The sequence below is a fragment of the Ochotona princeps genome, chromosome 3 (assembly GCF_030435755.1).
Source record: "Ochotona princeps isolate mOchPri1 chromosome 3, mOchPri1.hap1, whole genome shotgun sequence".
Classification (NCBI taxonomy): domain Eukaryota; kingdom Metazoa; phylum Chordata; class Mammalia; order Lagomorpha; family Ochotonidae; genus Ochotona; species Ochotona princeps.
Genome location: NC_080834.1, coordinates 78,904,493 through 78,928,017, shown reverse-complemented (window position 1 = coordinate 78,928,017; position 23,525 = coordinate 78,904,493). Strand labels below are relative to the sequence as shown.

Below are 23,525 nucleotides of genomic sequence, written 5' to 3'. Positions count from 1 at the left end.
CCTATAATTTTCCTTGGGCATTTGTCTTCTCTTACTTGGACTTTTAAAAAAGCATTTTATTTGGAAGGCATGGAAACAGAGATAGAAACAGATATGGAGAGATGCTGGTTCACATCCCAGATGCCCATAACAGATGAGGCTAGGCAGGGCCAAAGGTAGGATTTGGGAATGTTATCCATGTCTCCCACGTGATTGGCAAGCAACCCAATGACTTGTCCATTATCTTCTGCTTTCCAGTGTGGCAGAGAGCTAGAATGGCAAGTGGAATCAAGACCTGAACCCATGCTCTTGGACGTAGAATATGGGTATCCCAAACAGTGTCCAACAGGTGTGCCAAATATCCGCCCCTTGCTTGGGCAGTTGCTCTAAGAATTTACACTTATGTTTTTTCTATCCAGGGTACCACAAGAGTTATCTTTGTGAAAAGCACCTTTTCTTTAGTATTGCCTTAGTATCTCTCTATGTCCTGCCAGACTCTTTCAAAAAATTTTTTTCTTTATGATGCAGTTCCTTAGGCTCAGGGATTTCCCTTCCCATCTTTCCCCCTTGTTAGTACAATAATATAGTCCTTCAACCACACTCACAAATTAATCATTCTGCTATTTAAGTGTGTCAAGGCACTGTAGGTATAGACAGTGGTAGAGTCAGACTCTTATAAAGGCAGGCCTTTTCAAATGTGGCCTGGCCCTGTACTTGGCTCCTAAATTAGTTCACATGCCATGGATGTTAAAATACAAAATGACAACATGAAATAGTTTGTGAATCTCCTGAACGTTGTTGTTCTTGATGATCTCTGTCTCAAGGTCACATCTTGACTCATCCACTATCTGATTGCTGCATACACCTTACCTGCCCCTGGAAAATTGCTAAAGCAATTGAGCAAATTCTTGACCTTTGGGATTCTTAGTTCCAGGTATTCTAGCCAAGCAGAGAAGTTAGGGTGAACTCTTCACCACACTTAACAAGGGGTTTCCATCGTAATGGGGTTGTTTGAAGAAATTCAGGCCAAGTATATCCATCCAGCTGTCCTCCATTTCCCATAAAGATCAAGGACTCTTAGTTGCAAGGACATTGCTTTCTGATTATTCATCAGAGGACTAAATTATTCCTGGCCTCAGGTAATAAGCTGGGGAGTGTTTTGTTCTCTATTTTCAGAAATACTTTGTGTACATTTGGTGTTATTGCTTCCATAAGTATTTGATGTAATACACCAGAGAAGCTACCAGAGCCTGGAGTTTTTATTAGTGGGAAGATTTTTAATTATAACTTGTTTTTTTAATAGCTGGAGGTTGTCTATTTCTTTATTAGCTTTGTAAGTTTATATTCCTCATGAAATTTGTACATTTCTTATAAATTGTTTTTTTTTTTAATTATTTATTATTTAACTTCAGTAATTACATTGTATTATGTGACACAGTTACATAGATACTTGGGTTCTCCCCACCCCTCCCCAAACCCTCCCACCATGGTGGATTCCTCCACCTTGTTGCATAACCACAGCTCAAGTTCAGTTGAGATTTCCCCCATTGCAAGCGTATACCAAACATAGAGTCCAGCATCTTATTGTCCCGTCAAGTTCAATGGCTTCTTAGGTATACCCTCTCTGGTCTGATGACAGAGCCAGCAGAGTATCATCCCAGTCAATTGAAAGCTCCAACATACCATCAGCAAAAATTTACATCATTATGGAATTAAATGACATAGTAATGAGTAACCAATATGTTAAAAGTAAATGCGGGTTCCCAGCCACCTTCTGTGACCACCTCACCTATACTTCAATTTTAGCTTATACACAACATATAACATTCAAAACATAACATGTTATACATAACATCATATCATCTTAAATTAAGGCAAACATGTGGTATTTAACCTTTTGGGATTGGCTCATTTCCCTTAGCATTATGGTTTCCAGTTTGGCCCATTTGGCCACAAAGAACTGCATTTTGTTTTTTTTAATAGCTGAGTAGTATTCCATGGAGTAGATGAACCATAGCTTTCTTATCCAATCCTCTGTTGATGGGCATTTTGGTTGTTTCCATGTTTTTGCAATTACTGATTGTGCTGCTATGAACATAGAAGTGCATGTTGGTTTCTCATAGAACAAGTGTTCTGGATATATATTCCTAGGAGTGCTATTGCTGGATCATACGGTATGTTGTATTTGAGTTGTTTGAATATTCTCCATACTGATTTCCATAGAGGCTGTACCAGCCTGCAGCCCCACCAGCAGTGGAGTAGGGTTCCCTTTTCCCCGCAACCTCGCCAACAAGTGTTGTTGGTGCTTTTATTCATGTGGGCCAGTCTTACTGGCGTTAGGTGGTACCTCATTGATGTTTTAATTTGGATTTCCCTTATTGCCAGGGAACTTGAGCATTTTTTCATATGTTTATTTGCCATTTGGGTTTGTTCCCTTGTGAAGTGTCTGCCCATTTCCCGTGCCCATTTCTTGAGTGGGTTGCTTGTTTTGACATTTTGGTTGTTTTGTAGCTCTTTGTATATTCTGGATATTAGCCCTCTATCACCTATGTCGTGTGCGAAGATCTTCTCCCATTCTGTGGGTTGCCTTTTTACTTTGTTGATTGTTTCTCTAGCTGTACAGAAGCTTCTTAGTTTGATGAGGTCCCAATTGTTTATTTTGGTCTTGATTTCTACTGCATCTGGAGTCTTTTTTAGGAAGTGAGGGCCTACCCCTAAGTGTTGCAGTGTGTTTCCAACATTTTCTTCCAAAAGTTTGAAGGTTTCTGGATGTAGGTTTAGATCTGTTATCCATTTAGATCTGATCTTAGTGTATGGTGAGAGATGTGGATCTATTTTTTTGTTTCTGCAGGCTATCAACCAGTTGTCCCAACAGCATTTATTGAACAGACCTTCCCATTTGCCTGGGTTGTCGTTTGTCTTTTTGTCAAAGATTATTTGGCTGTATCTGTGTGGGTTTCCTTCTGGCGTTTCTATTCTGCTCCATTGATCTTCCTCTCTATCTTTGTGCCAGTACCACGCTGTTTTGATAACCACTGCCCTATAGTATGTCCAGAGGTGTGGAACTGTGATTCCCCCTGCTAACTTCCTGTTCTTCAGGATAGTTCTAGCTATCCGTGGTTTTTTGTGCTTCCAGATGAACCTTTGGATCATTGTTTCCAGTTCCATGAAGAATGTTTTGGGCAATTTGATTGGGATTGCGTTGAATGTATATATTGCTTTTGGCAGTATACATTTCTTATAAATTGTTGAATTTGTTGGCATAACTCTGTAGGATTTGTTTTAATTACTGAAATTTATCTCTTATTTTTTTATTGGCCCAGCTAGGAGTTTATCAATATTGTTTATCTTTAAAAATTTTTTCTCTATTATTAATTTTAGTCCTTCATTGATTGCTACTCATTTCTGTTCTTTATTACTTTATTTTATTTATGTCTAGTTATTGTTTTATTTCTTTCTACTTTGTTTCTTTTTCTAGTTCATGAAATAGAACTTTGTGTCATTAGTATTTTTCATTATATTCATCCATCTGTTGAAAGAATACATTACCTTCTAAGGATTGACTTAATTGCATTCTGCAGCGTTTAATATGTTTTTTCCTTTAATTTTATTTTTGATGATTACGTAGTTGAGAAGGATGGACACACGTGTCGACCACTGATTAGGTTGGGAAGAGTCAAGGAATGGGGAAGGTGGATCAGACAATTGTTCCCAATTTTTTTTTCTTCCTGTGCCTGGAGGAAGGGAGGAGAGAAGGGGAAAGGGCTGCTCCAACAGCCTAACTGCATCAGTACACAGCGATGTGTACTGATGCCCTCCTAGGGTCCCCGATGTGGAGCAGTGCTCAAGTGGTCTTGATAGTCCTGAGGTGTTGTTGATTTTGTTGTTTCAAGGTAAAGGAAATCCTTCCAAGGTCCATTGGCTGACATAGTTCACCTAAGTCTCCACTTGCATAGATATTGGCTGTCAACACTTGGCTGAAAGAGTTGTCCAGTTCATTCTGAAATCCATGGTACTAGGTGTGCTCTGTAGGCCTCAAAGATCTGTCATGTCCCTCATGTGTATCTGGGTATGCCGTCCGTTACACAGGGTTCAGCAACTGAGGAGGCCCAATTCTGACATATGCACTCCATAGTTAGCCCACAGACCCTGTGGTTTTCCCTGTGGTTGGAGTTTTGAGACCATTGGTCCAGTTCAGCAGTGGGGAGGTCTCAAAGAAAACTCACCAGAGATGATCCCAGACCTGATTCCTGTGTGTACCAGTCAGTGTAGGATCTGTCTCAGTTTGTTACCCACTTACATACAGGCACACTGGTGGTTGCAATTGCTGGGTCAGTTCTGTCTCCAGCCCTGTCTCAAAAGCAAACCAATGGATGCTGCAGCCCAACCTAACCATGCCCACCACACACTCTGCCCTCATGCACACCAGCAGGAACTGCAACCTACTAGAAGTGACCCCTCCAAAACTCCCAGGAGGCTCACCCCCAGCCTTGATTAATGAACATGCCAGTATATGCAACCAAGTGGTCCGATAGGTCCTGTGTCCCATTTGGTTCTTCTACACATCAATGGGTGTTGAAGCCTAGCTCAGCCCACATTTATGCTAGCAGTTACTACTGCCTATCCAGCTAGGAATGCCCCCAGTTTTGTTTCAAATGCTCACTGTGGTTTAAATGAGGGCTGCAGTGCATCAGAGAAGTACCCACAGTTTCCCTACAAGGCCCACTCCCAGTCCTGGATCTTGCAATTTCCAGGTGATTCTGTGATCTAGTCTGACAGGATTTGCCCCCGCCCATCCCGGCATTTGCCAGCTGATATTGCAGAAAAGCCCAACCAGCTTGCACTTATTCTGGCTTCTGCATGCACAAATGGATGTAATCACTTAACTCAACTTGGCTCTCCCCCTTACTTAGTTCACATGCAGGTCAATAGGTGTTGTAGCCTACCCAGGCTGTTCCACTCTAAATCCCAGCACTCATACTCACCTGTGGGAGCAGTGGCCCAGCAGGGGAGGTCCTGCTGCCCCGTGATTGGGCTCACCCCTCTCTGGGGTCGTATGTTTGCTGGTAGGTGCTGTGGGTCAGTCTAGCATGGCCCGCCTCACTTCAGCATTCACCAGTGCGTGCTGCGTCCTGGCTCAGCCTACCATGCCCTCAGTTCCAGCTCATGCTGGCAGATGCTTCTGCCTTGCTCAGCCTGGACAGTCCCCAGTCCAAGCCCTTTGGTGAACTGGCTGGTGTTGCAGCCCAACCCTGCCCGTTTTGCACCCTTTCCTGGATCTTGTATCTGCTGATGGGTGCTATAAACTGGTCCAGTCCAGCCCACCCCTAGACCTGAGCCACACTTATACAGGTGGGTATTGTGACCTTGCCTGGTCTGGGCTGCTCCCAGTCTTGGTTCTTGTGCTCACTTGCAGGGACTGTGTCCTGGCAAAGGAGTTCCCTAAGCTCCTCTTATCAGGTCACCTCCCAGTGGCAGATCTCACACACACTGGTGGGTTCTTGGTCCAGCCTGACGTGGCCCACTTTCTCTCCTGGAAGGTATAGCAGCCTTGCCCAACTATCTCAAACCCATTCTGGCTCTTCCTGTTGGTGCTACATCCCAATCCTGCCTGGCCCACCCAAACTCCAGCTTTTGCTTGGCTCAGGGGATGCGAAGACCTAGCCCAGCCTGTCTTATACCCCCTATGAGCACTAGCAGGTGATGGATCTAGCCCAGTCTGGCACACCTCAGACCCAGTTCACACCCATGCTGAGGATGACTGTAGCCATGTGCAGCCCAGTTTGTTTCTCCCATCCTGGCTCTCATGCTCACCAGTGGGAACCACAGCACAGCAAGGGCATCCTCTTTGCTCCCTGACCAGGCCTGCACCCAGTCACAGATCTTGTGCATGTTGGTGGTAATTGCTCTGACCCAAGCCTGGCATAGCCCATCCCTTGGCTTGGGCCTTTGCCTTGTAATGCTGCAGCCTGGCCTAGTCTTCCAGCCCTCATTCCCAACTCTTGCTGGTGTGTGCTGCAGACTACCTCTGCCCAGCTTGCTCCCTGGCTTTCATGCAAACTGGTAAATGTGATAGCCTAGCCTAGCCAGGTATAGCCCACGTCCTATCCTGGCTCCTGGGCACGTTAGTGTGGTACTGTTTGGCCTGGCTCTGCCCACTCCATTGCCCCAGAGCCAACCCACCTGCCAACAAGCCTGACCAGAGTCAGCCCTGACTCATGTGCTCACCAGTGGGAGCTACAGCCCATGAGGGGAGTTCCCCCATGTACCTCCACCAGGCCCACTCATTTTTTTTTCTAATTTGATTTTTTATTATATTTTTGACAATCTTTACATAGTTAATTAGGGAAAAAAAGGTTCAAGGGCTATAGGGAATACCAGGCCCACTCCTAAACCCATATCTCACATGTGCCCTTAGCTGGCATAGTCTACCCCAAGTCTCAGCCTTTGTGTGAAGGTGAATGTTGTGGCCTTTCCTGCCCTGCTCCCAATTCTTGGGTGTGCCTGTGGGTGCTGCATTCTGGGTCAGCCTGGCCTGTTCTGAACCCCAGTACCCATGAGTATTGGAGAGGTCTATGGCTATGCCTAGTTATTCTGTCACCACCCCCAGCTCTTGAGCAAACCGATGGAAAATGCAGTCCCACCTTGGTGAATATGCCTCTCTGAATCTGCTCCCAAACCTGATTCTCTCATGTGCTGATTAGTGTTATGACCTAGCCAAATGTGATCCATCCCACCCTGATCAACTATGTTAACATTATCTGAAATAAAAAATAAAATAAAAATACTGCCAAATGAAAAAAGGAAGGCACAGAAAAAACAAAAAATTGGAATGACAATACTAATGTCACATAAAATAGACTTCAAGGCAGAAAGTGGTACAGTGACTAAATGGGATACTCCACAGTTAGAAAAGATCAATTCATTAGGAAGACATGACAGTCATAACAATGTGTGCTTGCAAAAATAGCATCACAAGGCATGAAGCAAAAATGAATAACACTGAAGGAAAACTTCAACATTTCACAATTGTAGTAGGAATAGTCTGATACTAGTTACTGAATGGTGGCCAAAGGGAGTCTCTATGATAAATGTTTGTATATTATTGCATGCAATACCCATGCCAAACTCTTTAAAATTCTAACTAATTTGAGACCTGTTAAGGATTTTTCTGTGTGCATAATCACATCATTTATGGATTTCCTCATTGTGTTCCCATTCTCATGGAGAGGGTGCAAGTAAATAAGGAATCCAAAAGCCAACTGTGTTTGTAGGAGGTCATGTGTCTCTGGTCACTGGAGAGGTCCCACAACCTTTCAGTTTCCACTGACAGGAGAGAACTGCAGGAACTCGCATTTAAAATATTGGATCATAAAACAAACTCCGGTTCATTCTGTTTGTTATTTACAGCTTTCATATTCTATCTCCTTGGTCACCTCTCTGCTTTCTCTTGAACCTGTCCTTTTTCAGTCTCTAGCAATTTGCCAGCCAGCTAGCTCTGCCATCCATTTGGAGTGAATTGGAGTTTTAACTGCTTCAGGTTCTAAAAAAGAGTAGAACTTGTGGTTTTGGGTTTTTGCAAGCAAGACTGGAAAGAAAGGCAAAGGCAAATGCTGCTACTGTAAGCCTTCCACCAAGCTGTTTGGGGTTTATTAAAAATGCACAGCTGTCAACAGATTGCTTAGATCTGCTGCCTTGCCACCTGATGTCATGTGTTATTTCCGACTGCATTTTTTTTTTAAATATGTATATTGTTTTCTTTTTTTTTTAGTTTTTCTTTTTTTTTCTTTTAATTATTTATTATTTTACTTCATTAATTACATTGTATTATGTGACACAGTTACATAGGTACTTGGGTTCTCCCCACCCCTCCCCAAACCCTCCCACCATGGTGGATTCCTCCACCTTGTTGCATAACCATAGCTCAAGTTCAGTTGAGATTCCCCCATTGCAAGCGTATACCAAACATAGAGTCCAGCATCTTATTGTCCAGTCAAATTCAACGGCTTCTTAGGTATACCCTCTCTGGTCTGAAGACAGAGCCAGCAGAGTATCATCCCAGTCAATTGAAAGCTCCAACATACCATCAGCAAAAATTTACATCATTATGGAATTAATTGACATAGTAATGAGTAACCAATATGTTAAAAGTAAATGCGAGTTCCCAGCCACCTTCTGTGACCACCTCACCTATACTTCAATTTTAGCTTATACACAACATATAACATTCATAACATAACATGTTATACATAACATCATATCATCTTAAATTAAGGCAAACATATGGTATTTAACCTTTTGGGATTGGCTCATTTCCCTTAGCATTATGGTTTCCAGTTTGGCCCATTTGGCCACAAAGAACTGCATTTTGTTTTTTTTTTAATAGCTGAGTAGTATTCCATGGAGTAGATGAACCATAGCTTTCTTATCCAATCCTCTGTTGATGGGCATTTTGGCTGCTTCCATGTTTTTGCAATTACTGATTGTGCTGCTATGAACATAGGATTGCATGTTGGTTTCTCATAAAACAAGTGTTCTGGATATATTCCTAGGAGTGCTATTGCTGGATCATACGGTATGTTGTATTTGAGTTGTTTGAATATTCTCCATACTGATTTCCATAGAGGCTGTACCAGCCTGCAGCCCCACCAGCAGTGGAGTAGGGATCCCTTTTCCCCGCAACCTTGCCAACAAGTGTTGTTGGTGCTTTTATTCATGTGGGCCAGTCTTACTGGCGTTAGGTGGTACCTCATTGATGTTTTAATTTGGATTTCCCTTATTGCCAGGGAACTTGAGCATTTTTTCATATGTTTATTTGCCATTTGGGTTTGTTCCCTTGTGAAGTGTTTGCCCATTTCCCGTGCCCATTTCTTGAGTGGCTTGTTTGTTTTGACATTTTGGCTGTTTTGTAGTTCTTTGTATATTCTGGAGATCAGCCCTCTATCACCTATGTCGTGTGCGAAGATCTTCTCCCATTCTGTGGGTTGCCTTTTTACTTTTTTGATTGTTTCTCTAGCTGTACAGAAGCTTCTTAGTTTGATGAGGTCCCAATTGTTTATTTTGGTCTTGATTTCTACTGCTTTTGGAGTCTTTTTTAGGAAGTGAGGGCCTACCCCTAAGTGTTGCAGTGTGTTTCCAACATTTTCTTCCAAAAGTTTGAAGGTTTCTGGATGTAGGTTTAGATCTGTTATCCATTTAGATCTGATCTTAGTGTATGGTGAGAGATGTGGATCTATTTTTTTGTTTCTGCAGGCTATTAACCAGTTGTCCCAACAGCATTTATTGAACAGACCTTCCCATTTGCCTGGATTGTCGTTTGTCTTTTTGTCAAAGATTATTTGGCTGTATCTGTGTGGGTTCCCTTCTGGTGTTTCTATTCTGCTCCATTGATCTTCCTCTCTTTGTGCCAGTACCACGTTGTTTTGATAACCTCTGCCCTATAGTATGTCCAGAGGTCCGGAACTGTTTTTTTTTTAAATCAAACTTCAATTTTTTCCATCAGTGGCACAATCCTTCTCCCTGGCTCACAATACCCATTTTTTAAAAATCACACTCCGTTGTCTGAATTTTCTTCTAACTTAATCCCATCCTAGGTAGCAGCTTTAAGGTATCTGTGATTTATAACTCCTTTGCTTCAGGGTAGGCCAGCAACTTGGAGCCTTAAGCTTTTAAAGCCACAAACTTCAGGTGAGGAAACTGTCTTTGGCTGTTACAAAAAAAGCTGCATTATTTCCCTCCTTTTGGAAATCGAAGCTGTATGCTTGGTTTAGTCAGCTACTGAGAATTATTTCCTTTATTAAAATATTATGAATCCTTGGGACCCTATCCTGTTGTGCAGCTGATGGGCTTGGCTCAACTCTTCTGTTTCATTCCTGCCACACTTGACCTTGTTCCTAATCTTTTAGCCTCATCTCAGATTTACTACTTAGCTCTGCGACACTTGACACTTACTTCTTGTTCTGAAACGTATGAAGGTTCACCCTGCCCAGTCTACTAACTGTTTCATGTTAGATGTTTTAACTGTAGTCATGTATGAATTTGAAATCTGAATGTTGATTTGCACCTGGGGCATTTCTACTCCCATCCCAATTCTCTGCATGTCACTCCAGTGGGTAATGAGCATCCTCAGAGAAGGTTATTCTTGAATAAGCATTATTTTCTTAAACATGTTATGTCCTTGATACATGTTAATAAAACCAAACTGATTTAAAGTAGTGATAGTCATGTGAGCTAGGATGCTTGAATTATTACTCTAGGTCCTTGTTTCACACATAAACAACTCTAAGTTTGCAGACATGTGTAAGGTGCACAAAGTGGTAAGAAAATTTATCCAAAAACTGAAAGTGAGCCCACATACCCGTGTAAATAGGGGTTGCCCTACAGGGGAAGTACCAGTCAGGATCAGGCAGTAGGCCAGAGGATCAGCCAAAGAAAGGAGGGGTAGGAGAGAACCAGAGGAGATTGCCCCTGTACAGTGCCTCCAGCTGTGGGCTGTGGGGAGAGACCGAGCCCCTCCTAGGTGTTGGCCTCTTTTGTGATTTGGGGAGCAGTGCCTCTGTAGGTATGAAGCTTGCTACCAGGTCACTTTCACAAGTTTCAAATGGAATGCTTAATATCCATCCCATTTATGGCATCCACCCTGCTAAGTCCCAGATTAAACAGAAGGTTTTGATTGGCAAGTAGGAAGGATAGTATTATGTATGGGTGCTTGCAACTTCTAGTTCAGCAGAAACTACTTACCTATTCCCTCCAAATCAATAGCAGATTATTGACTTTTTTCTTTTAAGTTTTTGTAAGTGTGCATTGATAGGAAATAGATGGGAAAGAAATTTAAAAATGGATAGTAACTTACAGAAAATCCCTTCATTTTATAAAGCTGTAAGATTGGTATGATAAGTGGTTTTTCTAGGAATATTTGAAGAACAAAATTCATTAAATTTAGAGCACAAATGAGAGGTTTTAGCTCCTGAAAGAAGAAAATATTTAATTCAAAATGTAGAAATTATTTTAAAAATTATTTTGAATAGCTGCTACAAAAGATGATACCAAAGAAGAAACATTTACTGAAGGGGAAGAATCCTATGTAGATGGAAAAGACTCAGATGAGGAAAATTTAGAAGGAAGTTTAAGTTCAATTCAATATGGTTACATGGAAGACATTGCAGGTAAGTATTATTTGTTTTCTATCAGCAATTATCAATGTCTTCAGTGCAAATTGCCTAGACAAATTGAATAGTTGTGAATCCATAAAAGAGAAAACTTGCAGGATGTGGGAACAAAGGTAATTCATGAAGTTTGTGGGAAGATGTAATTAAAAGACTAGTTTGTTTTCAATCAAGTAGAGATCCATGCATAGGCTTTTTTCTTCCACAATGTTCATTTCCCATGACATTTTGGGTACTTCTGTCTGTATGTGGATGATAAAAAGAAAAGCATTGCACATATTCTGATTGAAGAAGTTATAACAGCCTGGTAGCTGTTTATATCCTTTTGGAGATTCACATGACAAAATTCTCATACTTGGTTTTCTGAGAACAGAGATGACCCAAGGAGTGTTCCACACAGATTGGTTAGTTCTCCAATAGCTCTTGTAGACTGTTCACTCTGACCATAGCTCAGCCTTCACCCCATGTGCAAACAGGCATGCTATTCTTCCTCCGTGTTCCCTGGTCAATAGCATGCTGTATTTGCTCAGCCTTTTCCCCATGTGCACACAGGTGTGCTCTTCTACCTCCCTGCTCCCTTGTGGTGGCATCATGTATTCTGGCCAGTAGTTGTGCTTACTCTTAGAGCATTTCAGACAACGTTTATTCTTCCTGTCTCTGGGAAATACCAGACAACTCTTCTTGGTTACAATATTTGCAATTTTTAGCACCTCCGGAAGCCCCTGCTGCAGCTTCAGAAGAGGTTGAGGAGCCTGTAAAGAAGAAAATATCGGAGAGTTTCTTCTACGATTACTCAGAGCTTGCTTCGATGCCTTTTGTGACTCCAGATTCAAGCATACCATTGGATCTTCTCACAGTTGTGTATCCACTCCAGTTACATATGCATACTTGGGGATTTTAGTTATTGGACTAGGGATCAGCATGCTATATAGACAGTGACTAAATCTGGCCTCTTATTTATTTTGGAGAATGATTTTTAAAATTCTTTTTTCCATGATACAGACATATAGGCACAGTAGTTCATCCTTCTCCTCTTAGCTCCTTATAATTGTCTCATTATTTGTCCTGAAGTAATTATAATAACATAGTCATTAATTTCACCATCGTAAGCTTAGCTTTCTGATATATAATTATATTGTGACATGGCAAGTATAGGAAAAGTAGAAAATATAGCAACATAACATAGAAGTATAAATATTAATGGGAATCCTATTAATTGGGAGTATAAAGTGTATGCTGTGTATATCTATTTCCAAGTATATTAATCTCCCTTGTAGAGTGTGTGTGTGTATATTTTTATTTGTATATGTGATGAAACATATAATATTTGCCCTTTTGGAACTGGATTATTTCACTAAGCATTAATTGTTTCCAGTTGGGACTATTTTGTTGCAGATAGTAAGATTTCCTTCTCTTTATGGCTGAGTAAGTTTTTTTGATATTTTTGTTATTATTTTTCATGATATAGTTTTGTAGATAGAGGGATTCCCTCCTCCACTTCACCTCCTTCCTCTGCAGTCTCCCTCCAACCCCAACCATTTTCCATGAATTATTACAATAGTATAGTCCTTCAGCAAAAGTCACAAGACCAACAGTCTGCTATTTAAGTGTAATACAGCATTGTAGGTGCTGGCATTGGTGAAAAATCTAGTTCCATAATTGGTATACTTAACAGTTTCAGTGAGGAGAGCTCTGTTATTCAGGAGTAGAGATGCATACTGCAACATATCTTCACTTCCCAATATGGTAGTTTCCATTATATAATTCATCTGTGAGAATAAATGTATTCACACTTTTACCTATATATTTATTTGTTTAGTATTTTGCATGAATTTTATGTTTTATTAAAACATATGATATTTGTCCTTTAGAGGACTGGTTTATTTCACTGAGTATAATGGTCTCCAGTTGGGACTATTTTGTTGCAAACAGTAGAATTTCACTCTTTTTAGTGACTGAATAGTATTCCATAGAGTAGATGTACCACTGTTTCTTTATCTGCTCCTCTTTTGACAAGCATGTCTGGGTTGGTTTCATGTCTTAACTATTGTGGATTGTGCTACCATAAGTATAAGGTTTCAGGTTTCCTTCTCATAAGCAAATTTCACTTACGTTGAATATATTCTAAGAAGTGGGAGAGCTGGGTCATACGGTAGATCCATATACAGTTGTCTTTGCACACTCCATACTGACTTCTGTAGTGAATGCACTAACCTACATTCCCACTTACAGTGGAGTGGGGAACCTTTTCCCTTACATCCAGGCCAGCAGGTGTTGTTAGCAGAGTTCTGAATATAGACCATTCTCATTGGAGTTAGGTGGAACCTCAATGTAATTTTTTTTGCATTTCCCCAATAGCTAGGGAGCCTGATCATTTTGTGATATGGCTATTAGCCATTCAGATTTGTTATTTTGCAAAATGCCTTCTCATTTCCTTTGCTGGCATTTCTTTACTGGTTATTTGTTTTGCTGTCATTGAGTTTTTTTAAATTCTTTGTAAATCCTGGATATTAGTCCCGTATCTGTTGTATAGTGTGCCAATATTTTCTCCCATTCTGTTGGTTGGTTCTTTGCTTTGTTGATTGTTTCCTTTGCTGTACAGAGGCTTCTTAGTTTGATGTTGTCCCATTTGTTTATTTTGGCTTTGACTACCTGTGCTTTGGGTGACGTTTCTAATAAGTCTTTACCAATGTATGTGTTTTGTAGAGTGCTTCCTATGTTTTCTTCTAATAGTTTGATGGATTCTAGATGCAGATATAGGTTCTTGATAAATGTAGAGCAAATTTTTTATAAGATGAAATTTGGGTGTCTTGTTTCTTGTTTCAGCAAGTTGTTATCCAGTTGTCCAAACAGCATTTGTCGAAGAGACCAAACCTTTGGCCTGAATTTTTTCAGTTTTCTTGTTAAAGATGAGCTGGCTGTACATATGTGGGCTCACATCTGGTTTTTTTTTTTGTTGTTCCATTGATCTCCTCTCTTTCTATACCAGTACCAGTCTGTTTTGATTACCACTACCCTGTAGCATATCTCAAGGTCTGGAATTGTGGTTCCTCTGGCTTGATTTTTATTCTTCAGGACAGCTTTGGCTATTTGTGTTTCCAGATCAAGTTTTGTATCTTTTCTACTTCTGAAAAGAATGTTGTTGGGATTTTAATTGGAATTGCATTGAATCTATATATTTGTTTTGATAATATGGACATTTTGAGGATGTTAATTCTACCAGTCCAGGAAAATTTCTCCATATTTTGATGTCTTCTATTTCTTTTTTAAATGTCTTATTATTTTTTGTCAAAGAGGTCTTCTACATCTTTGGTTAGGTTTATTCCAAAATATTTTAGGTTTTTCTCTGGTATTTTAAAGGGTACTGCACTTACAAGTTTTTTTCTGAACTATGACGTTGTTTGTGTATACTAGGAACATCAATTTATTGATTTTTGCCCCACAACTCTGTATAGCTGTATAGTATTCCATGGTATAAATGTATTACAATTTCTTTATCCATTCATTTGTTGATGGCATCTGGATTGGTTTCATTTCTTAGTTATTGTGAATCAGACCCATAAAACATAAGCAATTAAAGCAAAAATAAATAAATTGAATATGCCAAACTAAGGCACTTCTGTACTACAATATGAATAGTCAAAGAGTGAGGAATAAGGCTTTACTGACAGCACAACCACGTGCATTCCTTTGCGTGGCTATGGTCAGGTCTGTGGCTGTCATCACACTGCAAAGGCAGAATTAGGTCGTTGTGATAAAGACCATCTGACTCACAAGGCCTCAAATATTTCTTACCGGAGATTTGTTAAACACATTTGTTAACCCATGTCTTAAATGATCCTAGGAAGGTCGACCCTTAGAAAATTAGAGCAATAAGTACAATTTTATTTGGATCAAGATGTTATTTGATTACAGAAAACTATCCAGAGAAATAAGGCTTTTCAGGCTGTCCTTGGCACAAGTGGAAGACTGCAGTTGATGAGATGCAATGTGAAGGAGCCCCCATGGCCTCTTGTTCCCTCCTATGTACCTCCTGTCCAATTGCAGGCTAAAATTTCAGTTACTCGATTTTGGAATTCTTACCTGAGTGTGTTCTTTCAGATTTTTTTTCATCACTTTTCCTACATCTTGGATGGTTATTTTGTTGCACTTCTTTCCTTAGCATCTTACCCTCAGACATTCTTTTGGATATGACTGCAGAAAACGAGCCAACCTGCAGCTTCTGGACAGCAGTACTGCATTGTACATCGCTGGGAACCAGCTGATCCTGCTGAATTTAAAAACCAAGGAACAGACCTATCTGCGAAGCAGCAGTGGGGAAGGAATTGGTGTCATTGGGGTATGCTTTTAATAATATAGATTAAAAACAATGTTCTGGCTAGTCAGTGATGGTTGTGAGATGACAGCACCATGCATGGCATTATGGAATGACATGGGATGCCTGGCTGTTTTATTCTAATGCATTTTAAATTTAGATATTCAGCTGCTGTTCTTACTGGTATTGTGTTCATGTAATATTGTTATATTAATATTATTATCCCCTTTGCTGATAAGGAAACAGATTTCTGCAGATTGAAGTGACTTCCCCATAGTCAGGCATGCTTTTTTTTTATTGTTTCCTTAATATATCTGATGTAAAAGGGGATTTTAAGGGAGAAGCCCCACCCAGTCTCCCACCCACTCCAGGTCCCAGATGTGGGGCATGCTCTGAGGTTCTTGCTCAAGTGGTTTTGATAGTACAACAGTTCTGAATTGCTGCCACTCTCACCACTCCAAGCACGATGAGGTCATTGGAGAATCCACTGATTGACATAGTCCATCATAGAGTCTCCCCTTGTCCAGTATTTTCATTGCCAACATATAGCTGAGGTGGTTGATTGACTTGCTCTGTCCTCTGTCTTGTCTTTTCTTTTTTTTTTAATTATTTATTATTTAACTTCATTAATTACATTGTATTATGTGACACAGTTTCATAGGTACTTGGATTCTCCCCACCCCTCCCCAAACCCTCCCACCATGGTGGATTCCTCCACCTTGTTGCATAACCACAGCTCAAGTTCAGTTGAGATTCCCCCATTGCAAGCGTATACCAAACATAGAGTCCAGCATCTTATTGTCCAGTCAAGTTCAACGGCTTCTTAGGTATACCCTCTCTGGTCTGAAGACAGAGCCAGCAGAGTATCATCCCAGTCAATTGAAAGCTCCAACATACCATCAGCAAAAATTTACATCATTATGGAATTAATTGACATAGTAATGAGTAACCAATATGTTAAAAGTAAATGCGAGTTCCCAGCCACCTTCTGTGACCACCTCACCTATACTTCAATTTTAGTTTATACACAACATATAACATTCAAAACATAACATGTTATACATAACATCATATCATCTTAAATTAAGGCAAACATGTGGTATTTAGCCTTTTGGGATTGGCTCATTTCCCTTAGCATTATGGTTTCCAGTTTGGCCCATTTGGCCACAAAGAACTGCATTTTGTTTTTTTTTAATAGCTGAGTAGTAGTTAAATTTGAATCTATTTTTTTGCCTGCAGAAACAAAAAAATAGATTCAAATTTAACTGAACATCTTTTATTTGCTTAATCCTATTCCAGAGTAGGAGATCCTGGGAATCTTTCGTATTTGCCTCACCTGCACCACAAGGGGGCGCATCTTTCCCTATGGAACCCTTGTTCAGGTGTTAGGCTGAACAAAACACCATTCAGCCCTGGGAGGAGATTATCTGGATTGAATTTACTGATAGTATGTGGTTCTCAAGCATGGAATATTTCTCAAGTCTTGTCTTATTTGGCTGATAATCACTGAACACCTAAAATGTTCTAGGTACTTAGGACAGAAAAACTAAACACGCCTGTTCTCATTGTGCCTACGAACTCATAGGGGACGTTTTTCAATGCTAGTTACATGCTCCATTTTTTATCCCAGAGTTGACCTCAATCAGTGGATTGTGGCAGGCAAAAATCAGAGGACTGTGGCAGGCAAACATCAATGAGAATTGGAGAAGGCAAGGAAAATGTGAGACCCACAGACAGGACATGTAGATTGATTGTAGAAATAGGACATGGTGAGATGTGTGCAATGAAAGATAGTGCCACATTTCTTTCTGTCTTGGCCATTTATCTGGATATAACGTATACGTGATAAAAATACCTCTGCTTAGGGAGTTTGCTGGAAGACTAGTAAGTTTGGCAAAGAGTCATCATGTGATAGTAAACAACCTTCACCACGCAGAACATGCTGTGCAGGATTAAATGAATTCCTCAACTTTGTGAATTTGGAGTTTGAAATCTAAAGAAACAGGACCCACATTAAAAGGAGCATACAATAGCTATATGCAAGCATTCCTGGGCCCAATGATGAGGTGCCTAGATTTTTGGGTCAATCAGTATCCTGAGCCCTGCAGTGCACTTATCCTAAAAGGACTAAGAAACATTCAATGAACATATTTACCTACCACTTTATGGCCATTAGTAGTTTCTACAATTTTATTTTTCTGTTTTATTATAAATTGATTAGATTTCAGGGAAGAAATCTGAAATGTAGTGTGGTGTGGTCAAGAGTGTTAAATACTAGTACTAACCCACCTTGATTCTGAGCAGTTTTACGTCCATAGGATTCTATCCCATGGCTGCTAGAACTGTGGATGTCTGCATGGAACCCAGGCCTCTCCTGCTTTGCTCACATCACTTCATTTTTTCTGAAACAGTTAAATCCAGTTGAGGATGAGAATAATTTTGCCATGATATGATAAGCCCATGATGATGTATATGTTTTGGACATATGAGCTACTTTGCTGAAAATATGCAGTGGGTTTATATGTTGAATTTAAAGTAAATAACTTGTTAATTGTAGGTGTCCACTAGGAATAAAACATCTGAACTCAAGCCACAGCAGCTTCCAATCTCAGTGGGCTGAAACTTTTTTGTTTTAACTTTTGGCCAACGAGACCTTGTAGTAGGGGTAAAGCATTTGAATATTTGACCATATATCCTAAAGATTTTTTTCTTTGTAAATGGTGTCTTGACAGGTATGGTCTTAATCTGTTTATCTGGACCTCCTTAAAATCTATTCTTTCTTAGTTCCAGTTATGTCTCTCTTCTAAACTCTGGCTTCTTGAACTCTGTCTCCCAAACTTAGTACTTCGTAGGCCATATCCTCTGTTCAAATTAAGTCTTTGGAGCAGTTCATGCATCAGTAGATAAAAATGATGAACACATACTAGCATACAGAGTTGCTGGGAATTTTAAAGGAATTAGGCATATGAGTTTATGGCACATGGTAAGAACCTCTTAAATGTTATCTATATTCAGTGTGATCATGATCTCGCTGAGTATCTATTTCATAAACCCAAGCCTGTTAAAGTGAAGGAAGTTTACTTGACTGGAAGGGTAACAAACAGCTTGCCAGAAAGAAGCCAGCCTATCCCCAGTTTTGTGGCCCCCAAGAATGGAGGGAAGAAAATGAACCTCTATGTTGTCTTGGGTAAATAAAGTTGCAATTGCTATTTGAGAGCTAACCTCTTTATCCTTGAGCTATAACTGGGAATGGCAAAAGCAGTAACATAAAATAGAATTCTATAGTGTATACTACCAATAGCTAATTCTTATTAAATCCTCTTTTTTTTTTCTTTTTTGGTTAGTCTTTTGCTCTTCCTGTACTTGTGACTTACCAATGAATAAACATGAAAATCAACATATGATTTGATCTGACTTATACTCTGTCATTTGCAATGCTGGCACACACAGTTTACCCGGGGTACATTTAGTACATCTTACTGTATCTGGCTTGTAAATAATTGTCTTTCTCACTTTGGTTATGTGTACCTTCATTTGCATTAGGTTTTACTAGGGATACATTTATAAAATAAGGAATGCAAATATTGTACTAATGGGATTCTTCACATCAAAATCTTTTTGATATTTTATTGAAATATTTTTTTGCAGGTTCATCCACAGAAAACTCACTTCACAGTAGCTGAAAAGGGAAGTTATCCAAAGATCATCATCTATGAATATCCTTCTCTGAAACCCTACAGAATACTTCGGGGTAAGTCTAAATAGCATGTGTAAGATACTTCATGTTAACCTTCAACAAGCAGAACTAACAGAAGATAGACAAGTGATTCACTTAGTGGCATTGGATTACGCAGTTGTCAGGGCTGGAAGTCTGAAATTCGTGGGGCAATTGGCAGGCTTGGGAAGGATGCTGTAGGGTTCAACCTAAATTTCTTCCTCTGTTGTAAAACCTTTCAGCTGACTAAGGAGGCCTGTCTGCGTCATCAGCAATAACCTCCTTTACTTCAGGTGAATTGACTGTCCACGTTGACCATGTCTGCAAAATGTCTGCACAGCAGCATCTAGATTACTGTTTAACTCAACAGCTGGGTGCTATCATCCAGCCAAGTAGACACCTCAGATTAATCACCATAATTATCTGTTCTGTTTTCTGTGTAGTTCATTTCTGTAGTCAAGTTTTATGAGTGATTTTTTAGCGATAAAATTTAAGTTAATGGATTGATTTTTCTCTACTATTAATATTCCTTTGTGTTTCTCCACCACTTTGTAAGATTGGAAGTATGTCCTCAAAGTGTTTTTCTCATGCAAAATGTGGTTAAAACATCTTCACCTTCATCCTTCTTATCACATAACTCCTAAAGCCACTGGTAAGGAGTAACTTTTCAGTTGTTCTTGCGATGATCCTTGAATTCTTATGTGAATACACATCACTAAATGCTGTCTCTCTCCCATTTTTTTTATAATACACTTTTGGAAAGTAAACAATTGTGGTGCTAATTTATGAGTGTTCCATTCCTCCCTCCAGATGGGACAGAGAAGGGATATGCTTACGTGGACTTTAACTTCAGGGGTACTTTACTGGCCTCTGTGGGGAGCGGTCCCGATTACACACTGACCATCTGGAACTGGAAAGAAGAGCAACCCATACTGCGGACAAAAGCTTTTACTCAAGAAGTTTTTAAAGTGACATTCAATCCTGAAGATGAAGAGCAGCTTACGACATCAGGATCAGGCCACATCAAGTAGGTAGAGTGACCAACAGAGGGGCTAGTAAATAGTAGAAAGGCATGGTCTCTGAGGAACTATGACCTGTTTGAAGACATGTTTGCTGTCGATTATGATAAGCATAATTTTAAAACTTTTAAAAATTTTAAAAAAGCAAGCAGCAATACACTTTTCTTTTTTAATTATTTTTTTTATTAAATTTATTCATTAATTACATTGTATTGTAATTACATAGAATCTGGGATTCTCCCCCCACTCTCCCCCCATGGTGGGTTCCTCCACCTTGTTGCATAACCATAGTTCAAGTTCAGTTGAGATTCCCTCTTTGCAAGTATATGCCAAGCATAGAGTCCAACATCTTATAGTCCAGTCAAGTCCAACTACTTACTGGGTAGACCCTCTCTGGTCTGAGGGCAGAGACAGCAGAGTATCATCCCGGTCAAATAAAAGCACTAACATACCATCTGCAACAATTAACATTGTTATGGAATTAATTGACATGGTATTGAGCAGTCAACATGTTAAAAATAAATGCGATTTCTTAACCACTTTCTGAGCAATACACTTTTCTAAATTGGTAAATGAAATTTTAATTCCAAAGGCAGTATAGGTAAAAGGGCTTTTAAATATAGCCTGCTATTTTTTGGTCAGGCTTTGAAAGAGTTAGTACAGTAGCTTAATATCTAATCATGGCGTGGTGTTTTCAAAGTTCATATAAAGCTTTCATATCCACTAGCAAATTTTTTGTTTGTAACAACCTGGTCACTATCCATAAACAAGAATTAGCACAATGTCATTGCTGACAAGGATTCTTCATGACTACTACAAGGAGGGGGCAGAAGTTGCTTCTAATCTCAGGTCTCTAATTCTGAATTCCACGCTGATTTCACTGGATCAGTGGTGCGTTTCCAGAGAGGAATGATTTTTATCAACTTTGTTTCACTCTGGTTCATGCATTTCTTTAGCAGTCTGACACCATCAACTCCAGAGATGCCGATACTTAATTTCTAGTGTCTCATTAAGAAAGGCATTTTTATCTACCAGCCCTCATCATTCTGTTCATTTGTTTGGAATAATAATTAAATCTTAACAATATTATTTATTTACTGCTGTTATGTGTTGAGCATGGTTCTAAGATTGTTTATCAATTTTATGAGTTAGGCATATCAAATATCTCATTTTATGCATGAGAAGATGAAGGCACACAAAATCACAAGAAAACGAAGGATTAAAAAGCCAAACTCACACAGTGGTAAATCAGAATTTTTTGAAAACTTTTTATTTTTAAAACAATATCATCCAATAGAATTTTCTGCCAGGCTGAAATGTGTACTGTCCAGTATCTCAGCTATTAGCCAAATGTAGTTCCTGAATATGTGAAACTAGCTGGTTTATGGAACTGCTGAATTTTAAATTCCATTTAGTGTTAATTACTTTATGTATTAATTAAATTGTTACACTTGACAGGTAGCTACTGAACAGGATACTATAACTCAAAAATAAAAAATCCACAGAGGATTTTTTCTTTTTTTTTTTAAAGATTTATTTTTATTAGAAAGTGAGATTTACAGAGAGGAGGATCTTCCATCCATTGATTCACTCTCCAAGCAGCCGTAATGGCTGGAGCTGTGCTGATCCAAAGCCAGGAGCCAGGAGCCTCTTCTGGGTCTCCCACATGGGTGCAGGGTCCCAAAGCCTTGGGCCGTCCTCGACTGCTTTCCCAGGCTGCAAGCAGGAAGTTGGATGGGAAGTGGAGCTGCTGAGATTAGAACCGGTTCCCATATGGGATCCTGGCATGAGCAAGGGGAGGACTTTAGTCACTAGGCTACCGCACTGGGCCCCACAGAGGATTTTAAAACATTTGGCTCACTGCTGAATGAGTATTGCCTAGAACTTTGACAGAAAACATATTTTTTTCTTATTTTTTCTTTCTTTTTAAAACATAAATATCTATTTGAAAGGCACAGTTATGGAGAGAGAGGGAAAGACAGATTTTTCAGGTACTGGTTCACTCCCCAACTGGCTGCGATGGCCAAAGCTGGATCAGTTTGAAACCAGGAGGCAGATGCTTTCTCCAGGTCTGCTGCATGGGAGCAGAGGCCCAAGCACTTGGGCCAGCTCTAGTGCTTTCCCATGCACGTTAGTAGGAAGCTGGATAGGAACTAGAGAAACCAGGACTCCAACTGGTGTCATATAGGATACTGGCACTGTAGGTGGTGGTTTCACCCACTGTGCCATAGTGCTGGCCCCAGGAAACAGATCATTAATACTTATTAATTTGGGTGAATAGATTAATTATGAGTGAAACACGATGTATGTTAGTATAAAAATATAAAGATTTGGGTCATATTCAAAATAAGCAAATCTTAAGGATTAAATTTATGTATTTAAATGTATTATTTAAAGAATGCCATATATCCAATCTCCTTCTCAATTTTAGGTTCTGGGAAATGGCTTTTACATTCACTGGTCTCAAACTTCAGGGAGCACTAGGTCGATTTGGTAAAACAGCTACTACTGATATTGAAGGCTATATGGAGCTCCCAGATGGGAAGGTGAGCACAGCCACTGTGTAAACAATACAATCATGTTTTCAGGATGGAGGCATCCCAAGTTTGAGCCTAACTTGCTTTGCCACAGTACCTGTCCCGCAAGTATTCTTTAAACTTGATAGTATTACACTTAGCAAGTAGATTCTCATCTATCAATAACTTGAGAAATCTTCATTTTTGTACCAGTAATTCTATTTCCTGGATTATGTCCTTAAGTGATGTACTCCCCCAAATACATGTAATGTGGGTCTGGTGCAATAGCCCAGTGGCTGAAGTCCTCGCCTTGCGTGTACCAGGATCCCACATGGGTGCTGGTACCTGTCCTGGCGGTCCTGCTTTCTATGCAGCTCCCTGTTTGTGGCCTGGGAAAGCAGTGGAGGATGGCCAAAAGCCTTGGTATCCTGCAGCCATGTTGGAGACCCAGAAGAATCTCCTGGCTGCTGGCTTCAGATTGGCTCAGCTCTGGCCATTGCGGCCACTTAAGAAGTGAATCAGCAGATGGAAGATCTTCCTCTCTGTCTCTTCTTCTTTCTGTATGTCTGACTTTCCAAAAAATTAAATAAATATTAGCATATATATATATATATATATGTTATGTACACATGTGAAGAACTCACAGCAACTAAACTGTAACCACAACAGTGAAAGCATATATGCAGTGCTAGAAGGAAGTATATCATATCAAAATGTGGCTAGTGGCTTTGGGGTGGTGAGCTTGCATTGTTGTCTTTTTTTATTTTTCACTATTAGACTTTTCACTTTCATAAACAACAAAAATAATGTTAAAAT

The 23,525-nt window shown here is 39.8% G+C and overlaps 1 protein-coding gene across 6 annotated transcripts in view; it reads left to right on the top strand.

The window, feature by feature from the left end:
- CFAP44 (cilia and flagella associated protein 44) overlaps positions 1 to 23,525 on the top strand; it is a 112,420-nt gene that overhangs the window by 6,304 nt on the left and 82,591 nt on the right. For all 6 annotated transcript variants that reach the window (XM_058661898.1, XM_058661894.1, XM_058661895.1 and 3 more), the window contains exons 3-8: positions 11,007 to 11,144; positions 11,852 to 12,005; positions 15,321 to 15,483; positions 19,108 to 19,210; positions 19,985 to 20,201; positions 22,625 to 22,739. In XM_058661898.1, the coding sequence (XP_058517881.1) occupies positions 11,007 to 11,144; positions 11,852 to 12,005; positions 15,321 to 15,483; positions 19,108 to 19,210; positions 19,985 to 20,201; positions 22,625 to 22,739 (890 nt within the window). The remainder of the gene's footprint in view (positions 1 to 11,006; positions 11,145 to 11,851; positions 12,006 to 15,320; positions 15,484 to 19,107; positions 19,211 to 19,984; positions 20,202 to 22,624; positions 22,740 to 23,525) is intronic.